Source organism: Lemur catta, chromosome 7 (genome assembly GCF_020740605.2).
Source record: "Lemur catta isolate mLemCat1 chromosome 7, mLemCat1.pri, whole genome shotgun sequence".
Taxonomy (NCBI): Eukaryota; Metazoa; Chordata; class Mammalia; order Primates; family Lemuridae; genus Lemur; species Lemur catta.
This window is the reverse complement of record NC_059134.1, coordinates 34410947-34436852: the sequence shown is the minus strand read 5'-3', so window position 1 is coordinate 34436852 and position 25906 is coordinate 34410947. Positions and strand designations below refer to the sequence as shown.

The following is a 25906-nucleotide window of genomic DNA, read 5'->3' as shown; positions in this document are numbered from 1 at the left end:
GAAACTGGTCCCTGGTGCCAGAAAGGTCGGGACTGCTATTTTAAATCATAGGAAAACTATAATGTAAAGTATTTGTTTGGAAAAAAAAAAAAAGGAGAGAAAAATATCCATTAATTTGCAGCTGGCTTAGGGTAAATGATCTAGATGTAAAAGGCCCATTATGTGAATTAATCTTTAAATGAATATCTTTATATGAATAGATTGTAGGCAAAATAACCTATTTTCCTTTTAGTAACCAGTGTTATTTAGGGGAAAGGCAGGATGAAAATGAATTGATGGAGAATTTTGTACTCCTTAGAAACTTTTTAAAATTTGCCTTCACCAGGACAGTAATTTTAGGATTTGACACTGTTGGCTATTTATTTCTTCTTCAAATACTCTATAATTTTAACTTTGTTAGTCTTATCTCTTGTTTTTTGCTTTTTTTTTTCTTTAACCAGTTAGATTCCTTCCCTCACCTGATCTTCCTCTTCTGCTCACCAAGTAATGTTGATTGTGTTCATTATTCCCTTCCTCACCAATTTTTCTTGTAACTATTTTGAAATTATCTCATCCAGTTTTAATATCACCTATATCATGATGATGACCAGAGCTATATTTCTAGACTGCTGAGTTTTAAATTTATATTTTCAACTATACTTTAGACATTTGTGTTTAGTTGTCTCTCAGGAACTCAAATCCAACATGTCTGAATTAACTTATTTTCTTTTTCTTATTCCATGTCTCTTTTATTTCCTATTTCACTGAAGGCATCTTTCTCTGGGCATCCAAACTAAAAATGTGTGGGTTGTCTTAGATTCTTCCTTGTTTACTCATCATATCCATTTGCAAATATTCTATATATTTTTCTTCCATCTTTTATCCAATCCTTTTCTTGTCTGGATTTTTAAAAACTTGTCTTCCTCCTAGCTGACCCTTTAATTAGTCCATCCTTCCTTTGTCATCTGAATTAATCTTTCTAAAACCCAATCTGATTACATTACTCACTGTGTACTTAAACACTTTCAGTGGCTCATGCCACAGGTTAAACAGGTTAAATTCCTTTGCATGTCATGGGAATCCTTTCACATCTACGTACAATCAATTCTACCTGTCTGTTTTCATTCCTTTTATATAATTACCATTTCTGGTGAATCTTATGCTTTATTCACACTAACTGTTCCCTAATGAGTTTTCATGCTTTATTTTTGTTTTGTGCCTTTGTTCATACTCTGTGTCTTGATTTTGTTTTACAGAGTGATCGCAAATTCACATTCTACTGTGGTTGGAATGAAAGTTCTCCTTTCATTATGATCATTAGGAACTTTCAATGACAAAATATGTTTGTTTCTACAAATATATTAGAATTTTATAGTTTTTAAAAATACCACAATAGGATATGAGGTCTTTTTGATATTTTTACGTGTTGTTGTATTCAAAAAAAAGGATTATTACTTAAACCAATGTATGATTTTTTTCCCCACAGTCAAAACTATAAAGTGGTCATTTTCTTCCATGTTAAAACATATCCATATACATCTGTCTCCCCCTACCTCCCACCAGGTGGCAGAGATAACAGAGGAGTTAGCTACTCTTCCTAAAAGAGCTCAACTGGCTGCTGCATTTATTACATATCTTTCTGCTGCTCCTGAGTGTCTAAGAAAAACCTGTTTGGAGGAATGGACCAAGTCAGCTGGTCTTGAAAGTTTGTATTTAGTTATTCATTAATTTGAAATTTCAGTATACTAAAAATGCACATTTTGACCTTTGTTATTTTACTTTTTTTAAATCGGGAAAATTTTCTGTGAGTTACAAGGATAACATAGCTCCTTTAGATTTGCTGAATTCCACAAATGTTCTGAGAATTGTTTTGTTATTATGATTCGTCTATTCCTAAATAACTGTAAAAAACTGAGACCACTGAATTATTTTTGATATTGTATGAATGCAGTTAAACATTATATAGCTTTTTATAATAATTTTATGTCATAAGATGTAGGAACTTAAAAAATTCCTTGTGATTTTAGTGGTTTTCACAAAATTATTGTTGTGAAACTTTCACTCAAAGAATTATGATTTAACTGAGTTCTGTTTCTTTGTACTTTTTTTAAAGCTTTTTTCCCCCCTTGGTTTTGGGTATTAAATGTGGAATAATGGATTTCAAATTAAGGATTAGCATAGGACTTTTTTTCAGACTATTTTAAGTAGTTTTATACCCTTCCCTTCTTCAAATGCAAGATCATTGTAGTAACGTATTATCAATGTCTTTAACTTCTCAGAATTTGATCTGAGGCGATTTCTTTGTACTGAAAGCGAACAGTTAATTTGGAAAAGTGAAGGCCTACCATCAGATGACCTTTCCATAGAAAATGCTCTTGTTATATTACAGGTAATTAATTTAATTTTCTCATTATAAATGTTTTCTTTTCAGGCTTGCTACAGCAATTGCATTCTTCAGATTCCTAGGCTTTCAATAGTTATCCTTTTCTTAGTTACATAAAAGTGAAAATATTTTGCTAATGAAAATTCATTTATGATTCAGTTAGTATAAAATTTTCAATATAATTTATTTTTACCTTAATATAAAAGTATAAACTAAAATGGCATTATTTTGTTGGAAAAGTTTTCTAAATGGAGCTTCCTAATAGTAATAGAAATGTTTTAGGGATACCCGATTCATTTGGTTGTATAATTCCTTCAGCTAGAGTATATGGCTTCATAAAATTTATATTTTTATTTTATTTTGCCAAACAAAATTATACAAAGTGAAAGGGATAAGTTTAAGTTAAAAGTTAGAGATGACTGTATGCATATTTTGGAAAATTATTCTTTCACATAGTGTATGTTTTCCAGAAGTCATTGTTTAAAGTTGAAATATCACAACCTTATTGGGAGTGAATATGAAAATCAAATTTAAGGCCATGTACACAAATCATTACTTTGAATAACATTTGAATTTTACCGTTAACTTGGTTTACTCTGATACGGAAATTGGAAGACAAATTTTCCCCATTGATAATGTGAATTTTTTTTTGTTCTTTCTCTCAATAGCTTATACTTCATAATATTAGTATATTCTTTCCTCTCTGTAACCCTTTTCCCTGCCCATACACCATTTCCTTATTCTATAACTCGATAGTCTCAAAGAAGGCATGAACATTAAATGTACCTCTTTATGTAGCATAAACTATAAGATTCATATTTTGGGTCTGGTTCAGTCATGGACAATTTGTTTTGTTTTATTAGACCTATTAATTACCTGACCATACTTTGGCTCATTACATTGGTGTCTTACCAGTAGAGAGTTGCTGACCACAAATTAAATAGTTTTTCCTTCTTTTAATTTGATTTGGCCTATTTTTAAATTTACTTTTTAGAAAGTTTTTTATCATTTTCACACTGGAATTATAAATCTGGAACTCTAAGTATGTATATAAATAAATTCATTGCATTATAGCAAACTAAATGCTTTTTATCATATTTGTTATTCCTTCTCCAATGTTTCATAATCACTTCTTCCTGTTTCAGTGATCCAAGAAAGCAATTGCTTGCATATTAAAAAAAAATAAAATTTGTTTAAGAGTTATTTTTTCATTCCATAAGAAACCAGGGGGGTAAGCATTTAGAAAAAATATATTTATCTGAATAATTTTTATTTTTTACTGATATTGGTTGAAAATACATAATTTTATTTTCTGAATTGTCTTTCTTAAAGAATATGGGGAAATTTCTTTTGCAATTAAATTTCGTGATAAGCTTAGATTTACTTTCTGTTTAATATTACCAAATTCCTTTTAGATATTTATGTCTACTTATATGACAAAACAAAAAGCATTTGAAGAAATTTGTTAGGGTAATTTGTTTTGTTGAAATGAATTTGCCATTATGGTCAAAACTCCATCTCAATTCTAAGGTAGGCTAGATTTAAAAGACGTTCTTGTAGTTAAGGATGTGATTAGATAGCGCGTGTCTATAATATCTCTTCATAACATCATCATGTGATATATGTGAAATTAATCTCTAAATGTATACAAATTGGGCTTCTGGGAAGTCTTCCCTGAGAAAAGATGGCTAGGCATGAAAAATAAGATGTATTTTTGATTCAAGGGTATGTTAGATCTCCTCATTAACTATACTAAAGCTTTTCTGATATTCTACCTCTCAGCAGAAGGCTTTCCCGGATTCAAGTCTTGTAGTCATGCTAAGGAAAGCCTTTTATGTCCAAAATTATTCTTTTGTTGATCTCACAAAGATGCTTGAAACTCTCATATTTAGGTTAAGCTAACTTTTGAAGTACATGTATTGTCTGGTAGAGTAAATAGTCAAATCCTTATGTACCCTTGGCCTAGTAACAATAGTTAGTTTTATCACATTAGCAGAAAACTCATATGACCTATGTCTCTGAGAGGCAGGGAAAAATTTGGCCATGGCAATCATATGTCCTGGATTGCTTGGGCTATGGTTTACACCTGCTGTCCTGATGTAATTATTCATAGTTTTTCTTTCACTTTCATAAGCTTGGTTTGGGTGGTAAATTATATGATCTTTTTAATGTTGGACAACTCAGTGTATAATGGAGATTATAAGGCTGTTAGAAACTATGGAGAGGGTGTGAGAAGCATCCAGAAAGGAGATGGAAAAGATGATTAATTTTAATTTCATGCTTTATATACATTTTTCTTGGGAAGACATCTAATGGATATTTGTGTTTTATTGTTTATGGACAGTTCACTGTCAACTTGGTTTTCTTTTAACCACTCAAAGTTTCTGAGATTTTTTTCCTTCTTGCTGCTTGGTATTTGCTGAAAAACATGCAAACTAATTTGATACTAGACTAAGAATATAAAGTTATAAAGGTAAATCACAGAGTGAAAAAATCTTCAATTCTCAAATAATAATAATGATGAGGAAGCTTATGTAGTACTTACTATGTTGTGCATATATTACTGTTTGAGAATTACATAGGTAAAGCACTTAAACACTTAACTCATGTAATTCCCAAATCAATCTAGTAGGTACCTGTATTATCCTTTTTATAGATAAGGAGATCGAAGTACAGAAGAGTTAAATCACTTGGCCAAGGTTCACGTAGCTATCAAGTGATAGAAGCAAGCTCTACACTGGTCTAGCCCCAGTTTATGTTCTAAAACTGGTCATAGGAGTGTCTGTATATGTGTGCATGTGTATGTGTGTGTGTGTGTGTGTGTGTGTGTGTGTGTTTAACCTTACTTGTTTTGCATTCTTCCTGTTAATGTAACTTTCCTTAGCTAATCAAGAGATAGACTTTAGTTTTATTTATAAAATATTTTTGCTCTTATTTCCAAGTCTACAATTATAGACTATCTTACATGTTTTAAAAGTCATCTCTTTCAAAAATATTCCCTATACAATCTCCCTTTCCCAAAAAAGAAGAATTTAAATCAGTGTTTATAACTCTAGTTATTGACCTCTCTTCTGAACTCCTGACCTACATAGTTCCAACTACCTGTTAAATATATCTATCTGGAGCTTCCTAGGCAGCTCAAGCTTTATCTGCCTTTAACTAAATTCACCATTGTCTATTTTTTTAAGTCAGGAATCTTTCAGTGTCCAATTACAACACATTTAAGCAAAAAATTAAAAAATTATGCTTTTAAATAACTGAGATATCCAAAAGATTGGGGCAAGCTTCAGAATTCAAAAGATGTTACCACAACTTCTCTCTCTTCATCTTAACGGATAGATTCATCCTCAGATAGGTTCTCTTTACCCTTTGTTAACAATGGCCATTGGTGACTGCACATTTACCATTATTGGAGTTTTTGTTTTCTGACTAAAGATGTGTCACTCCCTCCCTCTGCACTACACCATATATGCCAGCCTCCCGAAAGTATTCTCATTGGTTAGCTTGGGTTACCTGCTCATATTGATAGCCCCTTCAGAAATACATTGAGGGAGCATGCAGGGTATGCAAAGCAGCCCTCCACTGTAAAGCTTTTTTCAGGCAAAAACTGTAAAGCTTTTTTCTCTTTCTCTCCCATTCCTAATAACCTACTTCTCTTTTATTTTCTACCGCTGGAGATATCACAGTCTTGGCCCAGTAGTGCAAGCTACAAATCTGAGTCATTCTCACTATGTCTCTTTACTTTTTTATTGAGTTAATTGTTCAACCAGTCTTATCAAATCTACTTCTCAATTGTCTCATAAATTCATCCTTTTTTAACCACATCCACTGCCAGTGGCTTTATTTATGCCTTCCTCATTTTGTACCTGGATAAATACATTATATTAGCTGGGCCCTTGCCCTTAGTATCACTTCCTTTACTGCTGTTGGAGTGATCTTTCTAAAATATTAATCTATTCATAATATTGCCTCAGTTAATAGATTTTAGTGACTTCCGATTACCTGCAGTATTAAAATTTCAGTATCCTTAGACATAGCATAAGAAGCTATTCATAATCAGACAAATTCAAGATTACTCCTGCCATTTAATATGTATCTTTGCCCACACTTTTTTACTCCAGCTACATCAAAGTGCTGGAAGTTTCCCAAATACTCCGAACATTTTTATTCCCCTCTATATCATACTGTTGTTTTTGCCTGAAATATTTTTTTCACTTCTTTGTCTAGCTAATCTCTCTTGGTGTAGTTTGACTTGAATTGTTTTCTAGAAGCTTACCCTAACTCTATCTGCCATCCTTTTATAGTATCTTGTACACTTCTTGATGATGAAATTTTCATTTTTGCTTCTTTATTGGATGTGAAGTATTGAGGGTAAGGGAATATATCTTATTAATTCTGTACCCCTTGTGCTATCCTACTGTAGTTGTTACCTAACATATAATAGATGAATAAATAAATGAATAAAGGAATGAAAGTTTAATATTTTTGGATCTATTATAATTTGTTAAATGTGGAATTTAACTACATTTATTCATGGAACACAGAGATAAAATGTACGTTGGGAATCTTGTCTAAATCTCTCTGGAGAAATATAAATAAGATGAAAAGAAACTTGTAAGTACCATTTGAAATTCTTAAGCATATTTTCTTTGTTAAAAACATGATGTTTTGAAACATTACCTTTTTTTTTTTTATTTGACTGCATCAGATCATTGGTTTGAAATCATGGGTAAGAACTTTTTAAAAATTTAAAATAATTTAAACTTAAATTTCAACAATTTAAAATAAATCTAGTAGCATTGTGAAACTTTTATTATTAAATACTAGCATAAAATTAGATCTAAAAACTAGGTGTAGCACCATGGTAACACTTGAGAAGCTATTTACTCACCATGTCATTTTGCTTGAAATAGCACATTTATATGTGGAACATATAAGTGAAACCTCTAGAAATAGATGCTGGGTGAAGATCATGTAGTGGTGTAACATGGGAGGAAATGTGGTGGGAGTAGTCTATTCTGGGTACCAGCGAAACAGAGTACCTTGTCTGTAGAGAATTTTAAAATAATAGTAAAGTTGTTTTAAGACAAATCATCTCTTTATTACCACCATGTGCTGGCAATTCTAAACAACACTGGTGATGAAAAACTATTTGTCCACAGGACAGATAGTCCCTACCATCTCCCTCCCTCTTGGTATACCACTGACTGAGATAACATATATTTTCTTATTAGATATACAGTATTCCCCCATGCTGCACACCCCCACTTATCCATAGGGGATATATTGCAAGAGTCCCAGAGGATACCTGAAACCTGGATAGTACCGAACCCTACATATACTGTTTTTTCCTATACATACATACCTATGATGGAGTTTAATTTATAAATTAGTCACAGTAAGAGATTAACAGTAACTAATAATAAAATAGAACAATTATAACAATATACTATAATAAACGTTCTGTGAATGTGGTTTCTATTTCTCAAAATATCTTGTACTGTATCACCTATTTTGGGATTATGATTTACCACAAGTAACTGAAACTATGGAAAGAGAAACTGTGGGTAAAGGGAGTAACTACTGTACCCCAATTCTGTTTTCATTTTATTCTTTCATATATATATTCTCTTATCCCTGTAGCAGACAGTTGCATTACATTTTTCAAATAAATGTAAAAACTTAAGAAAAATTAGGACAGTTATTTAAATCTGATTTACTAGGTAGCAATGATTATTAGATGACTTTTAAATTTATCATATATGTGATATATATTTTATGCATATATAATTAGTCATCGTTTACTAACTGCCATTGTGTGTGTAGGGCATTTTCACTAGTTTCTTGCTTCCTGTTGGTCTTACAGTTTGATTAGTGTGACATTTCAGAATTAATTTAGTCTCTAGTTCACTAGATCTTAACCTGCAACCTATGTAATTCTTCTAGGATACTTAGGTATTTACTACTTTAGAAGAATTAATGTCTTAAAATGTAAACAATTATAATTATTTCAACAGTATGTTTAAGATTAGCTCATACTTCTTTTTTAAGGCCTTTATGGTTTATTCAACAAAAAAATATATCAGGTTAGGGAATAACTTGACTGTGTGTTGAAAAAAACCAAAAAGAGTGGTGCAAATGGTATCAGCATCTTAGGATATTGTTAAGACACATTTTCTGTGTTATTGTGTGGTAAATAGAACTATAATCACTTTACTGTGGCTAAATTTAATTACCTAATATTAAATTTCTGGTCACTGAATTTATTAATGTGGCTTCTGATACAGCTAAAAACTGTACCTTTCTTTCCTTTTTATGGTTGCATATTTTTGTTCTCCAAAGCCTGAGGGAAAAGCTCATTTAATAATTGATTCATAATTTTTAGCAAATCATTTCTATGGAAACTTTTATTCATTTTAAAAACATTACTTTCCTTTTCTTTTTTAAACTAGAGTCGAGTATGCCCATTTCTTATAGATCCTTCTTCCCAAGCTACAGAATGGTTAAAAACACATTTGAAAGACTCACGTTTGGAAGTTATTAATCAGCAGGTATGTATTACTAATAATTTAGATACCATGTTATAGTGAAAAGAACTCTGAGTCTATAATCAGAAAACATAGATTCAAGACCGAGCCTTATAACTTACCTGGTGTGGGACCTAGGGAAAGAAATGTAACTCTCTTAGGTTAAACTTTCTAATCTGTAAAAAGGGGATAAGAACAAAAATCATATGATCATCTCAATAGATGCAGAAAAAGTATTTGGTAAAATTCAGCATCCCTTCCTGATAAACCCTCAACAAACTATGCATAGATGGAACATACCTCAGAATAATAAAAGCTATATACAACAAACCCACAGCCAATATCATACTGAATGGGGAAAAATTGAAAGCAATCCCCCTAAGAACTGGAACAAACAAGGATGTCTACTTTTCACCACTCCTATTCAACACAGTACTAGAAGTCCTAGCCAGAGCATTCAGACAAGATGAAGGTATAAAAGACATCCAAATTGGAAAAGAGGAAGTCAAATTATCTCTGTTTGCTGACAACATGATTTTATACCTTGAAACCCTAAAGAGTCCACCAAAAAACTCTTAGATTTGATAAATGAGTTCAGTAAAGTTTCAGGATACAAATTCAATGTACAAAAATCAGTAGCATTTCTATACAGCAATAAGTCAAGCTGAGAACCAAATCAAAAAGGAAATACCATTTACAATAGCAACAATCCCCCCACCCCCCTGCAAAGACCTAGGAATATATTTAACTGAGGAGGTGAAAGATTTCTACAAAGAAAATTACAAAACATTGATGAAAGAAATTGTAGATGACACAAACAAATGGAAAAACATCCCATGCTCATGGATCAGAATTAACATCATTAAAATGACTACACTCTGCAAAGCAATCTACAGATTCAGTGCAATCCCTATCAAAATATTAATGTCATTTTTCACAGAATTAGAACAAACAATCCTAAAATTCATATAGAACCAAAAAAGAGCCTGAATAGCCAAAGCAATCCTAAGCAAAAAGAACAAGGCTTCATATTACCTGCCCTCAAATTATCCTACAAGGCTATACTAACCAAAACAGCATAGTACTGCTATAAAAATAGATATATAGGTCAATGGAACAAAATAGAAAACCCAGAACATATCTATAGCTAATTGATTGTTGACGAAGTCAACAAAACATACACCGGGGAAAGCACACCCTTTGCAATAAATGGTGCTGGGAAAATTGGATTGCCATATGAAGAATGAAAACAGGACCCCCATCTTCTCATCAAAAATCAACTAAGATGGATCAAAGATTTAACTGTAAGACCTGAAATCATAAAAATGCTAGAAGAAAACCTAAGGATAACCCTTGTGGACATTGTTTTAGGAAAAAATTCATAACTAAGACCTCAAAAGCACAAGCAACAAAAACAAAAATAGACAAATGGGACTTAATTCAACTGAAAATCTTCTGCACAGCAAAAAAAAAAAAAAAAAAAAAAAAAAACCAGAGTGAACAATCTGCAGAATGGGAGAAAAATATTTATAAACTATGTAGCAGGGGAGTGATATCCAGAATTTATAAGGAACTCAAACAGCTCAACAGCAACAAAAAACAAGTAACCTCAGAGTGCTCAAAGGACATTTTTGAAAGAAGACATAAAAATTGCCAACAAGCATATGAAAAAATGTTCATCATCACTAATCATCAGGGAAATGCAAGTTAAAGCTACATTGAGATATTACACGAGTCAAAATGGCTACTATGTATTTATTTTTGAAATAGAGTCTCACTATTGTAGCCCAGGCTAGAGTACAGCGGTGTGATAATAGTTCACTATAACTTCGAACTTCTGGACTCAAGCAATCCTCTTGGCTCAGCCTCCTGCGTAGCTGGGACTACAGGCATGCACCACCATACCCAACTAAATATTTTTTTTTAAATTTTTTGTAGAGGTGGGGTCTTGCTATGTTGTTCAGATTGGTCTTGAACTCCTGGCCTCAAGCAGTCCTCCTGTCTTGGCCTCCCAAAGTGCGGGGATTACAGGCATGATTCACCACGCCGGGCCAGAATGGCTATTATTAAAACGTCAAAAAATAACAAATGGTGAGGATGCAGAGGACATACATTCATACACTTATGGTGGGAATGTAAAGTAGTACAACCTCTATGAAAAACAGTATGGGGATTTCTCAAAGAGCTAAAAATAGAACTACCATTCCATCTACTGGGTATATACCCAAAGGAAAAGAAATCATTATATCAAAAAGATACGTGGGCTCATATGTTTTTTGCGGTACTAATCACAGTATGGAATCAACCTAAGTGTCCATCAACAGATGATTGGATAAAGAAAATTTGGTATATATACATAATGGAATATTATTTAGCCATTAAAAAGAATGAAATCATGTCTTCTGCAGCAACATGGGATGAAATTGAAGGCCATTATCTTAAGTGAAACAACTCAGAAACTACAGCATATTCTCACTTACAAGTAGGAGTTGAAAAATGTGTACACGTTGACACAGAGTGTGGAATAATAGCTACTGGAGACTCGGAAAGGGGGTGGGAGGGGATTCAGAGATGAGAAATTACTTGATGGGTGCAATGTACACTGTTCAGATGTGGTTACTCTAAAAGCCAGGAATTTGCTACTGCACAATATATGTAAGAAAACTTCACTTGTACCCCTTAAATTTAGAAAATAAAAAAAAATTGGAAAAAGAATATTTATTTGGTGCTAAGTATTGATCTAAGCACTGGGAATTTCACAGTGAGTTAAGTAGTCAGAATTCCTTCCCTAATGACAAGGACAGTCTAATAGGTTAGAGAGACAAAAAAGCATTTACACTAAATTATAATTAAGGACATAAATTCTGTAGAAGTAAGTATTACTGACTTAGCTTGGAGAATCAGAAAAGCCGCCTGGCCTTTAAAAATATTTACAGTTCCTCTCAATGCCTTCCATAATTTCCTATTCCTGTAACTCACTAACAAGCATCTTGATCCCAAGATTTGACATATCAGTCAGTGAAATGTAATCAGAGTCTTTTTGGTAGTGACTTCTCACTGTCATATTTATCTTGCAGAGGAAATTATTTTTGGTCAGATTTTAAATAAATTTTGTGTGTGTGTGTGTTTTTTTTTAAGAAGGCTTAGCATATGATTAACTTTCATAGCTATTCTTTAGTTTTTTGAAAAATTACCTCTAAAACTTATAAAATGAAGGTTTCTACTTCATTTGTTTTTGGTAAGAATAATTGTAAATTATATAATATGTAAATTCTTTAATCCATTTCTGTTTTGCAGTATGAGATTTTAATAATTATCACTTCAAATATTATATCTTTTTACCTTCCTTTTAGGCCTAGGATGATATTTAAAACTACTCTTCTCTAGTCAGAAAGCCTCAAAATTCTTCACTAGTTCTAGAATTTTGTCTAAAGGTTCTGTTCACAAGGATTAGACCTATCACACCAAGAAAAGTTTACTATTAATAGAATTCATCATGTTGCCTTTTTCTCCCATTCAATGTGTGATTCTGAACATAGGCAAGGTAGTTTTTATTGATACCTGGGTGAGTAACTTATTGTATATAGAATTTGAAATTTTGTTTCTGTAACACTTTGAAATTATTGTAGAAAATTGAAGAAAGGCTTTTATATTGTGGGAGAAATAGGAATTTGCTATTGATGGGGTATAGAGTTCTAGATGTGGAAGATGAAAAAGTTCTAGAGATCTGCTGTTGTACAACACTGTGCTTATGGTCAACAATAGTATACACTTAAAAATTGGTGAAGAGGGTAGATTTCATGTTATATGGATTTCTTTTTTACCACAATTTAAAAAATGGTAAAATACTTATTTTCTTACAAGTCTGTATAAATTATGAAGTTTTTAAGATAATTTGTTCAACTAAAATAATTCATCACCAAGTACTTATAAGTAGAAAAACAATCACAAATAATTTGAATTATTAACATGCATATTAAATTTTTAAATATTCATATTATTCCTATTAATGTCTTCACTCATTATTTATAAGGACCTTTGTAAATAGTGAGATAACAGAATTAATATAAATTCTTTTTTATCCTCTTAGGATAGTAACTTTATCACAGCTCTTGAGTTGGCAGTACGTTTTGGGAAAACCCTTATTATACAAGAGATGGATGGTGTAGAACCTGTTCTTTATCCGTTGTTGAGACGAGATCTGGTTGCACAAGGTAAATATTTGACACTTTCCAGAAAGAAACTTATTTAAATTTTCTGAAAACAGGTACATGCTTCCGGGAGTTCTCTTCTAGTAAAATCACACATGACATGCTTAAGTCCCCCAGCAACAAGTTGTGCCACGTGTAAAATGTTGTCTACCAGGGAAGCTCATTAGAGACCCAGTACTCAGAGTTTTTATGGGGGCTGATTATGTCAGCAAACTCTCCCTAGTATATAGCAAAATTTTAGACTCCCCAGAGGAACGCAGGTGTTCAGCATAAACCACATTGTTTGTACAAACAGTTTAGGCACAGTGAGCTACTTTTATTTGTTCTGAGAATGGTGAAAACTCTCCCAAAATCCAAGTTTCTAGGCACTGGTTACAGGCCAACTATGCAAGCAGGCCTTTCTAGGGATGGCGGTCTCAGGATTGCTATGTTAACTCTTTTCTGCACAGGCACCCAACCAAGTCTTCAACGATTAGAAAGTGGATGCCCAGAAACTTTTAAGTGTGTGTCATGGAAAGTGTACATACGTACATACACAGACATGCACATATGCATATATACATATGCATACTTACATCCCACACATTGCTAGCACTGCAAGGTTTAAAAAGAAAATTGGGGTTATTGGAGCAAAGCAGACAAACAGCAAAGCATGCACTATTCTTTGATCATTTATTATCCCATGAATACAACTGCTTGTATTACTTTCAAAGCAGGAGCTGCCATGCAAACTTAGCCACAATTTTTTTTTGACCGATAAAGGGGCTATAGTATAATTTCCAGGTCCATATATGCTTGAGGCCAAGAGGGCATTAAGATGTGGGTTCTATTTCTTTGTATTTAGTGGCTGTAAAGCCAGCAGTTTATTCATGATGGGCTGTAGCATGCTCCTTGGGAAATGTCCATTTGGTCATTTGAGTGTCAGGGTTTTAGATTTGTCTTCATTTAAGTCCGTTTCTTCTTAAGTTAGTTGTGCCTGAATGGTATGTAATACGATGTGAATAGTTTCTCAGTGACGATGATTACCAAAATGTAATCTATATAATGGAATGGAATTTGGACCTAGTGGCAGTTCTCATGGCACTTGAGTGTATCTAACTCATTTGATAATGTATTTCTGAAGAGTTTGGACCTGTAAAGGTGTACTGTATACAAACGATGAACTGATTTTGGTCTTATTCTCAAGGGAATGGAAAGAAGAAATCATTAGTAATCATCAGTAATATCCCAGTCTGCATAACAAGTTTCAGTTGTCACAACAATTTTTATGTCAGGCACTGTGGAAGCAATAGTGGCTACTTCCTGGTTTAAGTTTCAGTGGTCATAGTAAACCTTCAAGCAGCATTGGTTTCCAAAATCCAGACAGATAAAATTATATAGTGCTCCTGCCTGGTGTGAAAATACAGATTCTTTTTCACTTCCTGGCATGATGCATTTCTTTTAACTGTAAATATTGATAGGATTTGGGTATACCTAATAGACTGATCTTGTCTAAATCTCTGTCTAATTGTTATAGAAGTCAACAAAAGTGTCACAGTGAATGTATCCAATTAATATATCCATGCATCCAAGCACCCCAAATGTCCATATCTATTATATATGTTGACCAGTAGAACAAAACAAAATATCCTAGCCTGATCCAGATTCTGAAAACAAGATAATAGCCACGTAAATTAGGACTTCCCCTAGAAAGGGAGCAGGAGACCATATCTTATACTTGTGCTTCATCATTTGTCTTCATAGTTCTCTAAAGTACAGTACAGATTTTGTGTTCAGAAGGAAAAAGTAGTCATAACTGCATTGCAGGTTAACTCCGGTGTAAATGAAGACTTCATATAGTTAAGACTGTGTTGGACTGTATGGTTTTACATTGGATATTTTATATGATTAGGATATGGCACTTATGCTGAAGGGTCTTTTGTAGACAATAAAACAATAATTTTAAAATATTTTAAAAAGGTTATATCAAAATAATACATGCATGGGTTACAAAATCAAATAATACAGAATGGCTGCAGCATTCTATTCCTCCCCTTCCCAGGACTATCCTACTCACCAGAGAAAACCATTCATTTTTCAATTTTAACTTTTTACTGAAATACAAATATATAGAAGAAGAAATGTATAGCTCATGAATTTTTACAAATTGAATACACCTGTATAAGCACCCAGATCAAGACATAGAACTTTATTAGCACTCCAGAAACCTACTAATTTACCCCTCCCACCCCCAAGTATAACCACATTCCTGACTTATAACAGCATAGATAAATTTTGATTATTTTTGTACCTTGCATAAATGAGAAAGAAAAAAGCAACACCTGACTACTGTTGGCTAGGAGCTGTCCTGGCTCTAACAGCTTGGCCATCGTGTATTTCTGTTGAGTATAAATTATTTCACAGAACACCAACATCAGACAGGTCGTTCTGTGACCATAACCATGTTTGAGCACAAAGATAAGAACACTTTCTATAACCATAAAAATAACTAAACATTCTCTTCTCCCAGCTAATATTGAGTGACTTCTGCTTCTTTACATATTATAGCTTAGTCCAGAGGTGGGGAACTTTTTCATGTTGGAAGGCCACATTAATTCAGCTGTAATCAAATAAGGCTACATTAAAGAAACTTCAATTACATATACTTAAAAATGTACATTATTTTGTAAAAATATAAATACTATGTATTTAATAATTTCAAAAGATGAAAACTATTTCTGAATTTTAAAGTTAACTAACCTTTTAATGCCTTTGTTGTGTCTGCTTTTTGTTGGAAAACATTTGGATATTTGGTTGCAGCATGGAGGTTGCAGTTTCAGTTGATCTTTTAGATGGGTGTCAGTCATTTGTGACCTTAAGGACATCTTGATTTGGGTTAAGTAGGAGAATGTAGATTCATAGTAATAAGAAGTTGAAAAGCAAGAAAACATTTTTTGGGCATGTTGCCAAAGGCATGGGAATTCTACTGCATTTTTTTTCATATTTCAACTGGATCTTTCTTAGCATCAAGCAATGATTTTAAACTGTCATCTCCTGATAGCTCACTCAATTTCATCTCTAGTTCTTTAGGTGCTTTGGTAATATCAACTAGGTGAGGCTGAAATGCTAACTTGAGTGTGATATCATGATTCTCAAAGTCAGTGAAACTTTCATTGTATTCTCCAATTAATAGGCCTGTAACAGCTGTGTATTCTTCAAATGATTTGCATATGTCATCCTGCTTATCAATGACTTTTGCTAACTGGGGAAAATGTTCATCCGAAATTTCCTTTTGAAGAAGTGTTTTGAAAAAAGATAGCTTTCTTTTTTTTTTTTTTTTTATGAAATGCTTGGGTTTTTGCCCACATATCATTATAGACTTAGTTTTACCTTGCAAACAAATATTCAAATCATTTTGATTTGACATGATGTCACACAGAAATGCTGCATTTCTATGGAAATCTTCTTTCAGTAATTCACATTGCTAATTCTGTTCTTCATAAAGTTTAACTATCTGTTCCCACAGAAATAAAATTTTGGCTAACACCTGTCCCTGCGATTGCCAACACACTTTAGAATGATAAGGTAAATCCACACTGAATACCTCATCTTTCAACTTTAGCACATTGCAAAACTGAAGATGCCTTGTTGCATTTGCACGAATATAGTTAACAATACTTAGAACTTGTTACAAAGTGTCACTTAAAATAGCTTTAACACAGAGATTTTGCTGATGCAAGATACAATGAGAAGAAGTGAGGGCATCTGGATCTGTTAATACTTTTTTAATCTGTGCAGTAAACCCTTCATGTTTTCCTGTCATGGAAGGTGCACTGTCTGTACATACACTTGTTTAAATTTACCAAATTCAGTCCAACTTCATGAAATTTATCTTGAAAGTTGTTGAAGATACTTATTCCCTGTGTTCTGTTATCAAGAGTGCCCAAAGTGAGTAACTCTTTATAGCAAAGCTTCTGTTACGACCCGAATGAAGTATAAAACCTGTGCGAGTCAGTAGTATCCAATGATACATCCAGAGTGATTGAATAATATGTATATATTTTTTGAAGTATTGCATGAAGTGGTTCTTTTAAGTTGAAGGCTAATTCATACTGCTGATCAGTTGTGGTTCTCCCTGAAAGAGGTAGTTGTTTATACTTTGAAACATTATCGTGGTCTAAGCATTCTACAACTTCAACAATGCATTCTTTCACAATTTCTACATCATTGAATGGCTTCTCTTTTTCCCCCCCGAGCATATAAGCTACTTTATAAGTTGCTTCAGTGGCATTATTTCCAGGTCTTGTTGCTGCTTGAAAGAATTGTCTTTGCTTTTGCTTTTCATCTTTTAATTTCTGCAATACAACCTTTCATGCCTCTCCCTCTAATTTAAAATATTTGTGGTCCTTATGAGTGTTATCATGCTGATGAGCATTGAATTTCTTTAATGTTGATATTGCAGTGTCACAAAGCAAGCAAATCATCTTATCCTTAGCAGAAACAAGATAATATTGCAATTCCCAGCTCTCATTAAAAAAATCTGTTTTCTTTCTTCAGTGTTCTCTTGGTCTTCTTTGACATCATGGGCTGTTAAGCAGACAGAATTAAAAAGTACTATTGAGCCGTGCAACTATTCACAAATTCCACTTCAAACAGAAACATAGTGCACTGTTGTCAAAAGCTGATAACAGACTGGCGTACTCAACCCCCATAAACTCTTGTCACGCACCCTTGTGCAGTAGTGGCGTCAGTCAGGTGGGGAAAGTTAGAACTAAATCATGAATGTAGCTGCTGGGAATTTAGCCCTTATGGCTTACTAATGTTCTAATTGTGCTGATCAATCTGGGAGGATTATTTTGTTGAAACTTATTTTATTCTTTGGTTTTTAAATGTGTTCATTTTAAAAATAAAACAAAAATATAAAAGATGAACAAAGGTGTATTAATAAAAAAAAAATTTGTTCTGTAAAATTTGGATTCAGTCAACAGGCCACACTTAAGGACTTAGGCGACCACATGTGGACTTAAGGCCACAGGTTCCCCACCTTTGGCTTAGTGTCACTCCATTTCTCTCATCTCCTAGATAAAAGTTAGGTACCAAATCATAGAATTGTCTGCTCTTTCTGATCACATCCCATCCCCAACAAAATCACACTTTCCTTGAACCATTCGCAAATTACCTACTGCAAGCCCAAATCCTATAACAAGCCTCTCTTAATACCGTCTTAGTGACACAATGCACAGTCTCCCATGATATTCTATCTTTTATTGGAAGGAGCTGGTAAACCTGAGCTATGGCACTTTAAACATTGGGGTTTTGTTTTGTTTGTATTCTTTTGTGGATGTGTGTGTATGGGCTTTGGTTAAGTTTTTTTTTTAAGGTGTTTGTCCATTTTATCAAAACTATCAAATGTATATTTTTATATTCCCACCTTTTTAATGTCTGTTGGGTTTGTAGTGATGTTCCCTTTTCCCTGATGTTGATAATGTTTATTCGTCTTTTCCTTGATCAGTCTCTGTAGGGGCCTATCAATATAACGAATCTTTTTATTTTTTATTTGTTTATTTTTTTAAGAAAGGGTCTCACTCTGTTGCCTGGAGTAGAATGCAGCAGTGTCATCATAGCTCACTGCAGTCTCAAACTCCTGTGCTCAAGAGACCCTCCTGCCTCACCGTCTCAAGTAGCTGGGACTACAGGCATACGCCAACACTCCTGGCTAATTGTTTAAAAACTTTTTGTAGAGACAGGGTCTCATTATGTTGCTTCAGCTGTTCTTGAACTCCTGTCCTCAAGGGATCCTTTCACTTTGGCCTCCCAAAGTGCTACGGTATAGGCATGAGACACCGTGCCTGGCCCTACAGAGTTTTTTAAAATACCAACTTTTAATTTTGATTTTCTTTATTATATTTTAAAATTGACTTTTGTTCTTTAATATTTCATTCCTATTACTTTTCTTAGGTTTCGTTTGGTCTTCTAGATTCTTGAGGTGGAAAATCAAAATACTGATATTCATTCTTTCCTTTTTTCTAATATATGCATTTGTCTATAAATTTCCCTCTAAGGCCTTTTTCAGCTTCATACCACAGTTTCAGTTTCTTTTTTGGCTCATAACTTACTCTAGTTACCTTTGTGTTATGATATCTAGCTTATCTCCACTGTGGTCAGATAACTTATTTTAGAGTATTTTAATTTTTTGAATTCTGTTGAAGCTTTCTTTAGGATCTGACATTTGGTTAATTTTTACAAATGTTCCACATACACTTGAAAATTGTATGAATTTTGCTATTGCTTGGTTTAGTTTTCTCTGCAGGTAAATTAATAATGTCATTTTTGTTAATTGTGATGTTCAAATCTTATATATCCTTACTGTTTTGTTTTTCTTTTTGCTCTATCATGTATTGAGATAAATATCTTAAAGTTGCTATGATTTTGAATGTGTTTTTCTTTTAGTTTTGTCAATTTTTGTTGTAAATATTTTGAAGCTTTATTATTGGATGTATATATATTTGGAAATGTGATCTCTTTCTATTCAATTCTTTATCATTATGAAGCGTCCTTTATTTCTAGAAATGTCTGAAGTTTTAGAGTCTATATTGGAACAGTTACATTAACTGTTTGGGGTACTGTTTACGTGGTATATACTTTTCCATTCTTTTACTTTCAACTTTTCTGTTGGTCTTTATTTAAAAAAATAAATTTTAATCTGTATATTTAATATATTCAACATGATTTTATAGGATACATATAGATAGTAAAATGGTTACTATATTGAAGCAAATTAACTTATCCACCGTCTTACATAGTTACTCCCCCTTTTTTTGGTGGCAAGGGCAGCTAAAATCTACTCATTTAGCAACAATCCTAAATACAATGTAATTTTGTTAACCGTAGTCCTCATGTTGTACATTGGATCTCTAATCATCTCACATACCTGCTACTTTGTATTCTTTGTCTGACATCTCCTCATTCTTGCCCTTCCTCCCTCACTGTGCCACCTGTTTTTGGTAACTGCTATTTTATTCTCTTTGTATATTTTCTTTTCTTTTTTTCTTTTTTGGAATCTACATGTAAATAAGATAATGTAATAATTTTCTTTCTGTGTCTGGCTTATTTCACTTAGTATGATGTCCTCCAGGTTCATCCATGTTGTGGCAAGATGTCAGAATCTTCTTTTCTATGACTAATATTCCATTGTACATGCACACAAACACACACACACACACACACAACATTTTCTTTATCCATTGCATTGATGGACCCTTAGGTTGTTTTCCATATCTTGGCTATTGTGAATAATGCTACAATGAATGTGGAAATGCAAATATCTTTACAAAGTGGTGATTTCATTTCCTTTGGTCATATACCCAGAAGAGAGATTGCTGGGTCATATGGTAGTTCTATTTTTAATTTCTTTAGGAACCTCAATACTGTTTTCCATAATGGCTACACCTATCTACATTCCCACTAACAGTTCCCTTTTTTCCACACCCTTGCCAACATTTGTTTTCTCTTCTCTTTTTGATAATATTCATTCTAACAAATGTGAGGTAATATCTCATAGTGGTTTGGATTTGCATTTCCCTGATGATTAGTGATGTTGAGCACTTTTTTACATACCTGTTGGTCATTTTTATGTCTCTTTAGAGAAATGTCTATTTCAGGTCCTTTACTCATTTTTTTTTTTTTTTTTTTCTGAGACAGAGTCTCGCTGTGTTGCCTGGGCTAGAGTTAGTGCCGTAGCATCAGCCTAGCTCACAGCAACCTCAAACTCCTGGGCTTAAGCGATCCTACTGCCTCAGCCTCCCAAGTAGCTGGGACTACAGGCATGCACCACCATGCCCTTGTTTTTCTGGTATTGAATTGTACGAGTTCTTTATAAATTTTGCATATTAACTAACCCCTTATGTGATATATAGTTTGCAGATACTTTTTCCCAGTTTGTAGGTTGCTTTTTCATTTTGTTGATAATAGATATTTTGCAATTACTTATATATTGATAATCCTAGATTTTTTACCATCATTGTCTCTTCAAGTGTTACATCTGAAGTATTAGAACAATAAATACTTTTTAACCAATGAATTTAGAAATACAGAATTATATGCAATTGAGAGTTTCTATTTATAATCGACCATTTCAGAAAAATTTATAAACATTAAAACCATACTGAATATGAGTAGATATTCCTTTGATGCTTCAGTATCCCAGGATTGTCTTAGTGAATATTATTTATCCTTGCTTGCATAAGTGCTGATTAATAGAGCATTCTGGCTAATATTATCTTGGGTAGCCTAACTTTTGCTGTCTTTGGACTCTATTGAAAAGCCTCTATTTGTAAGTACTTAAAATTGTGTTTTAAACTATCACATAGCAAAATATAAAAGATTCAGGCCAACTAATTGTGTGTTTTTTTTTTAAATAGGACCACGTTATGTGGTACAAATAGGTGACAAAATTATTGACTACAATGAAGAATTCCGCCTCTTTTTGTCAACAAGAAACCCAAATCCCTTTATTCCACCAGATGCAGCTTCCATAGTTACTGAGGTTAACTTTACTACAACAAGAAGTGGATTACAAGGGCAGGTATACGTTGACAATCATAATTTTCCTTAGAATCTTTTGTAGCTTTGTATACTTATTAGATATTTTGAATGGAAAGCTATTTTTTTAAGCTGATTAGTATTTAAATTTAGATTTTGAAAATATACTTAAAAGTTAGAGTGAAACATTCAGGCTTATTTCATTTATGATGTGTATTAGACTTGCATATTTGCTGTCAGTGTCAAATTGCTGCTTGTGTAATAATATAAATCTAATTTAACAATTTATTTTTGTCATATATGGTAAAATTTAAGAGATGGATGGATCATAGAAATTAAGATCATCTGCTTAATTTTTTTAATTGTGAAAACTGAAGTTTAATTGTGAAAATTGCAGTTAATTGACCAATTTACCTAGTTGAGGGTCTTTGATTACTGAGCCAATATTTTTTTTTTTGTACCACTAGAACGTATGACATGTGCATCTTTGAATTCAATTTGTCTGTGTATGGCTCATTACAGTTTAGAATTATTACATGAATTTCAAAACTGTTTTTTATGTTCAGATGTCCAGACTTTTACTTATATATTTCCTCACTCATTTTTTTCCTCTTTAACAATATAATGCCAGTTGACAGCTGAGTATCATGTTTTTTTTTTTTTTTTTTTTTGAGACAGGGTCTCGCTTCTTTGCCTGGGCTAGAGTGCAGTGGCACCATGATAGTTCACTGCAACCTTAAACTCCTGAGTTCAAGTGATCCTTCTGCCTCAGCATCCCAAGTAGCTGAGTCTATCTATAGGTACGGGCCAACATGATGCCTGGCTAATTTTTCTATTTTTTGTGAAGATGGAGTCTCACTCTTGCTCAGGCTGGCCTTGAACTCCTAGCCTCAAACGATCCTCCCACCTCAGCCTCCCAAAGTGCTAAGATTATAGATGAGAGCCGCTGTGCCCAGCCTTTCTTGCTATTTTTTACTCATCTAACAATAGTAGAGTTTTTCCTTTTTCAATTTATATAATAGCATGTATATTTCCTGCAGTTTTTATTTGATGGTCATTTTTAACACTGTCCTTTCAAAAATAGTTTTTTATTATACCATCAAGTATATTTTTATGAACAGTATCTCTTGACTGACTTGATGATAATTATCAATAAAACAATGTAACAGTCACTCGAAACTTGTCAGAAATTGATAAAGTTGCTCCTTTTATCTAAAAGATCTCCACAATTGTTGCTGAGAGGGGTTTCTTAACGTCTTACTTTAGCAAGAACTAAAGGAAGATATTTATACAACAGATTTTGAAATATACATTTTATGCCAGTGTCATTATCTGTTTTTATTTTTAGAGTTAACAATTTGACATAGCGTTTTTTAACAGCTTAACAGATGAGAGCTTTAACAGATACGATTTACATACCCTATAATTTACTGATTTAAAGTGTACGATTCAGTGGCTTTTTAGTGGAACTGCTGTGTCCTATGGTAACCTTATGTTTAACAATTGGAGGAACAAAGTTTTCCAAAGTGGCTTCATTATTTCACTTCCCCACCAACAATATAGGAGAGTTCCACTGTTTCTACATGCTTGCCAACTCTTATTATTATTTGTCTTTTAAATTGTAGCCATCCTAGTCAGTGTGAAATGGTATCTCATGGTTTTGATGACATAGAATTTTAAGATATCTTTTTATTTCTTAATGGGAATACTTATTAAAAATACTAGCTTCCATGGTTTTGATACATTTAATGTAATTTTAGAACTAAGTATTACATATTGACATATTAAGTAATGTACTTATAGCTATCTTATATTTAACATTTTACTGATTAGTTTAACTGTTGTCTCTTTTTCAGCATATATAATTGTGAAGGTGTTTCATGTTTAATTATAAAGAATGAAATGAGGTAGCATAGTATCATAATACTTGTAATGTTTGGTCAAACACAAGACCTGTTTGTGGGATATTTTCTTTTTTATTTGTTTTAAACCTTATTGGCTAGAATTATCTTGCTTTTCTTTCTTTCTTTTTTTTCTTTAAGCTTTTGGCTTTAACCATTCAGCATGAGAAACCTGATTTAGAGGAACAGAAAACAAAACTATTACAACAGGAAGAAGATAAGAAAATACAGCTAGCCAAGCTTGAGGAATCTCTTTTAGAGGTAAAATTTAGCTACTTGGGCTGTTTTTTCATGTTACTTTTTTTCTTTAATGAATATAAATAACAGTGTTTAAAAAAGTTAGTAGTACCTTCAGAATGTTTTTGGTTTCTTCAAAGATATAATAGTATGTATATATCTTAAAGTCTAAATTCTAACAGAAAAAAAAGAAGATATCTTTTGTAGTATAAAATCTTGAGTAATGTTTGAGATAAGCAATTTTTAACTATTTATTTATGCTGTATTGCTTTATTATATGCTTATAATTTCAAGGAGCATTAAAAGTATGAAATTAAGACTTAATCTGTAATTTTAATAGTTGTATTTTATTAGATAACAATACCTATGCAATGCTTTGATAATGATATAGAATCATATAACAATTGACTGTATAAATAATAAAAACAAAATAAAAACAATAAAATTAAAAAAATAGAAGGCTATAAAATGTTGAAATTCTTCTAAAATAATGTAAGTTCCCATAAATATTATCAAATTAATGATTGTTAATATGGGCTTCCTTTAATTGTTTATTTTAATATGTATAATAATGTTATATTAATTTTTTCTACAGACACTTGCCACATCTCAAGGCAACATTTTGGAAAATAAGGATTTGATTGAATCTTTGAATCAGACAAAAGCAAGCAGTGCACTTATTCAAGAGTCACTTAAAGAATCTTACAAACTCCAAATTTCCCTCGATAAAGTAATCATTTCCTTTTTTGTGATTTTATATCATGTTGTCTTAAATATTTATGTTAATATGATAGAAGATGTAGAATCAAGTCTTCAGAGAAAAGATGATGTCAAAAAGGAAAGCCATTCAAAAACACCAGAGCCATTCTTATTATTATAGAGAGAGAGTTCAGATGTTGGCACATCAAGGATAAGGATTGTTGGTCAGTAAACCCTGCTTGGTTCTACTGATTTCTGGGATAAGGTTATCTAAGGTTGAGCTACAATTTTGTACTGAAGTTGAAAATAAGTGTTAGAGAACATCTGTGCCATTCTTGGAACTTGTCTCAAGGCAAATTAAATATACTAACTAAAAGGTTATAAGCTGTTTTTTCCATTAAGAGACTTTTTCCCTCCATTCGTCCTGGACCTCATGAGTGTAATGATCTGAACTATTTTCTTACAAATGCCTTTAAATCCTTTTCACTTGATTCTTTTGATAGTTCCTTTAGTAAAATTCCAGCCCTGCATCAGTACAATATATCTTTGCTTCTCCTATGTTCTAGTGACTGAGCTTTGCTGGAGAAAATTAGACAAAACAGGCAAATTAATGTTACTATGAATTCCCAGGTCTGACCTGACCCAAACCCTCGCTGACGTCCTTTAATTCTTTCCCATTCCCCTCAGTAATTTTTCTAATTTTTTTTTCAGTACTTTTCAGCCCTTCCTCAAACTTTACATTTACCTATTACTACTTTCTTCACTTGGGAAAGAGCTGTGTTGAAATCAGAATAAGAGCAAATTTATAGCCCAATTCCAATCCAGTTACCCCACTTTCTCTACTAGGGCTAAACTTTACAGATGTTATGATTGTCATTTTCTGCCAAGAGGATTTTAAACTTTCTGTGCCTTCTTTTTGTTAACAGACCTTGCTGAGTCACATACATATTTTTACTGTTATCATATTTGTAATCCTTGTGCTTTGATCATAATTACATGGAGAACATTTTCGGAGTTCTATTCAGAACACTGAAGCTATTTAATCCTATGATCCTCTTATTTCTATCATCCTTTACCTTCATTCAGAATGAAGGCTCCTAGAGTTATTGGCTCTTTGCATGCTTACACTGAGCCATGCTAGGTGCTTTATTATCCTAATGTGGACATCTATTAAAGTCATTTTTTCTGCCTCTGGTTCTATCAGTGTTCTTATTGGTACCAATCGTACACACTAGTGTCATAGTTTGAACTTTTCTCTACTTTAGGTATAGGCTAGTCTAGTGCCATGCCCTCTTGCATTACCTGAACTGATTCTCTTTTGAAATGAACAATTGATTCTGTTCTCTGATCGTAACTGTTTATCATTCCATCTTTCCTCCTTCTGCTAATACAAGTGCTCTTGGTCCTAAAAGCCCAATCCATGAACCACTTCTAGCTTTGTCATCTGAG

The 25906-nt window shown here is 32.8% G+C and overlaps 1 protein-coding gene across 1 annotated transcript in view; it reads left to right on the top strand.

Annotated features, from left to right (window-relative positions):
• DYNC2H1 (dynein cytoplasmic 2 heavy chain 1) overlaps positions 1-25906 on the top strand; it is a 279710-nt gene that overhangs the window by 106625 nt on the left and 147179 nt on the right. The window contains exons 62-68 of the mRNA XM_045556812.1: positions 1543-1684; positions 2259-2368; positions 8815-8913; positions 12980-13103; positions 21500-21663; positions 23663-23782; positions 24354-24488. Of these exons, the coding sequence (XP_045412768.1) occupies positions 1543-1684; positions 2259-2368; positions 8815-8913; positions 12980-13103; positions 21500-21663; positions 23663-23782; positions 24354-24488 (894 nt within the window). The remainder of the gene's footprint in view (positions 1-1542; positions 1685-2258; positions 2369-8814; positions 8914-12979; positions 13104-21499; positions 21664-23662; positions 23783-24353; positions 24489-25906) is intronic.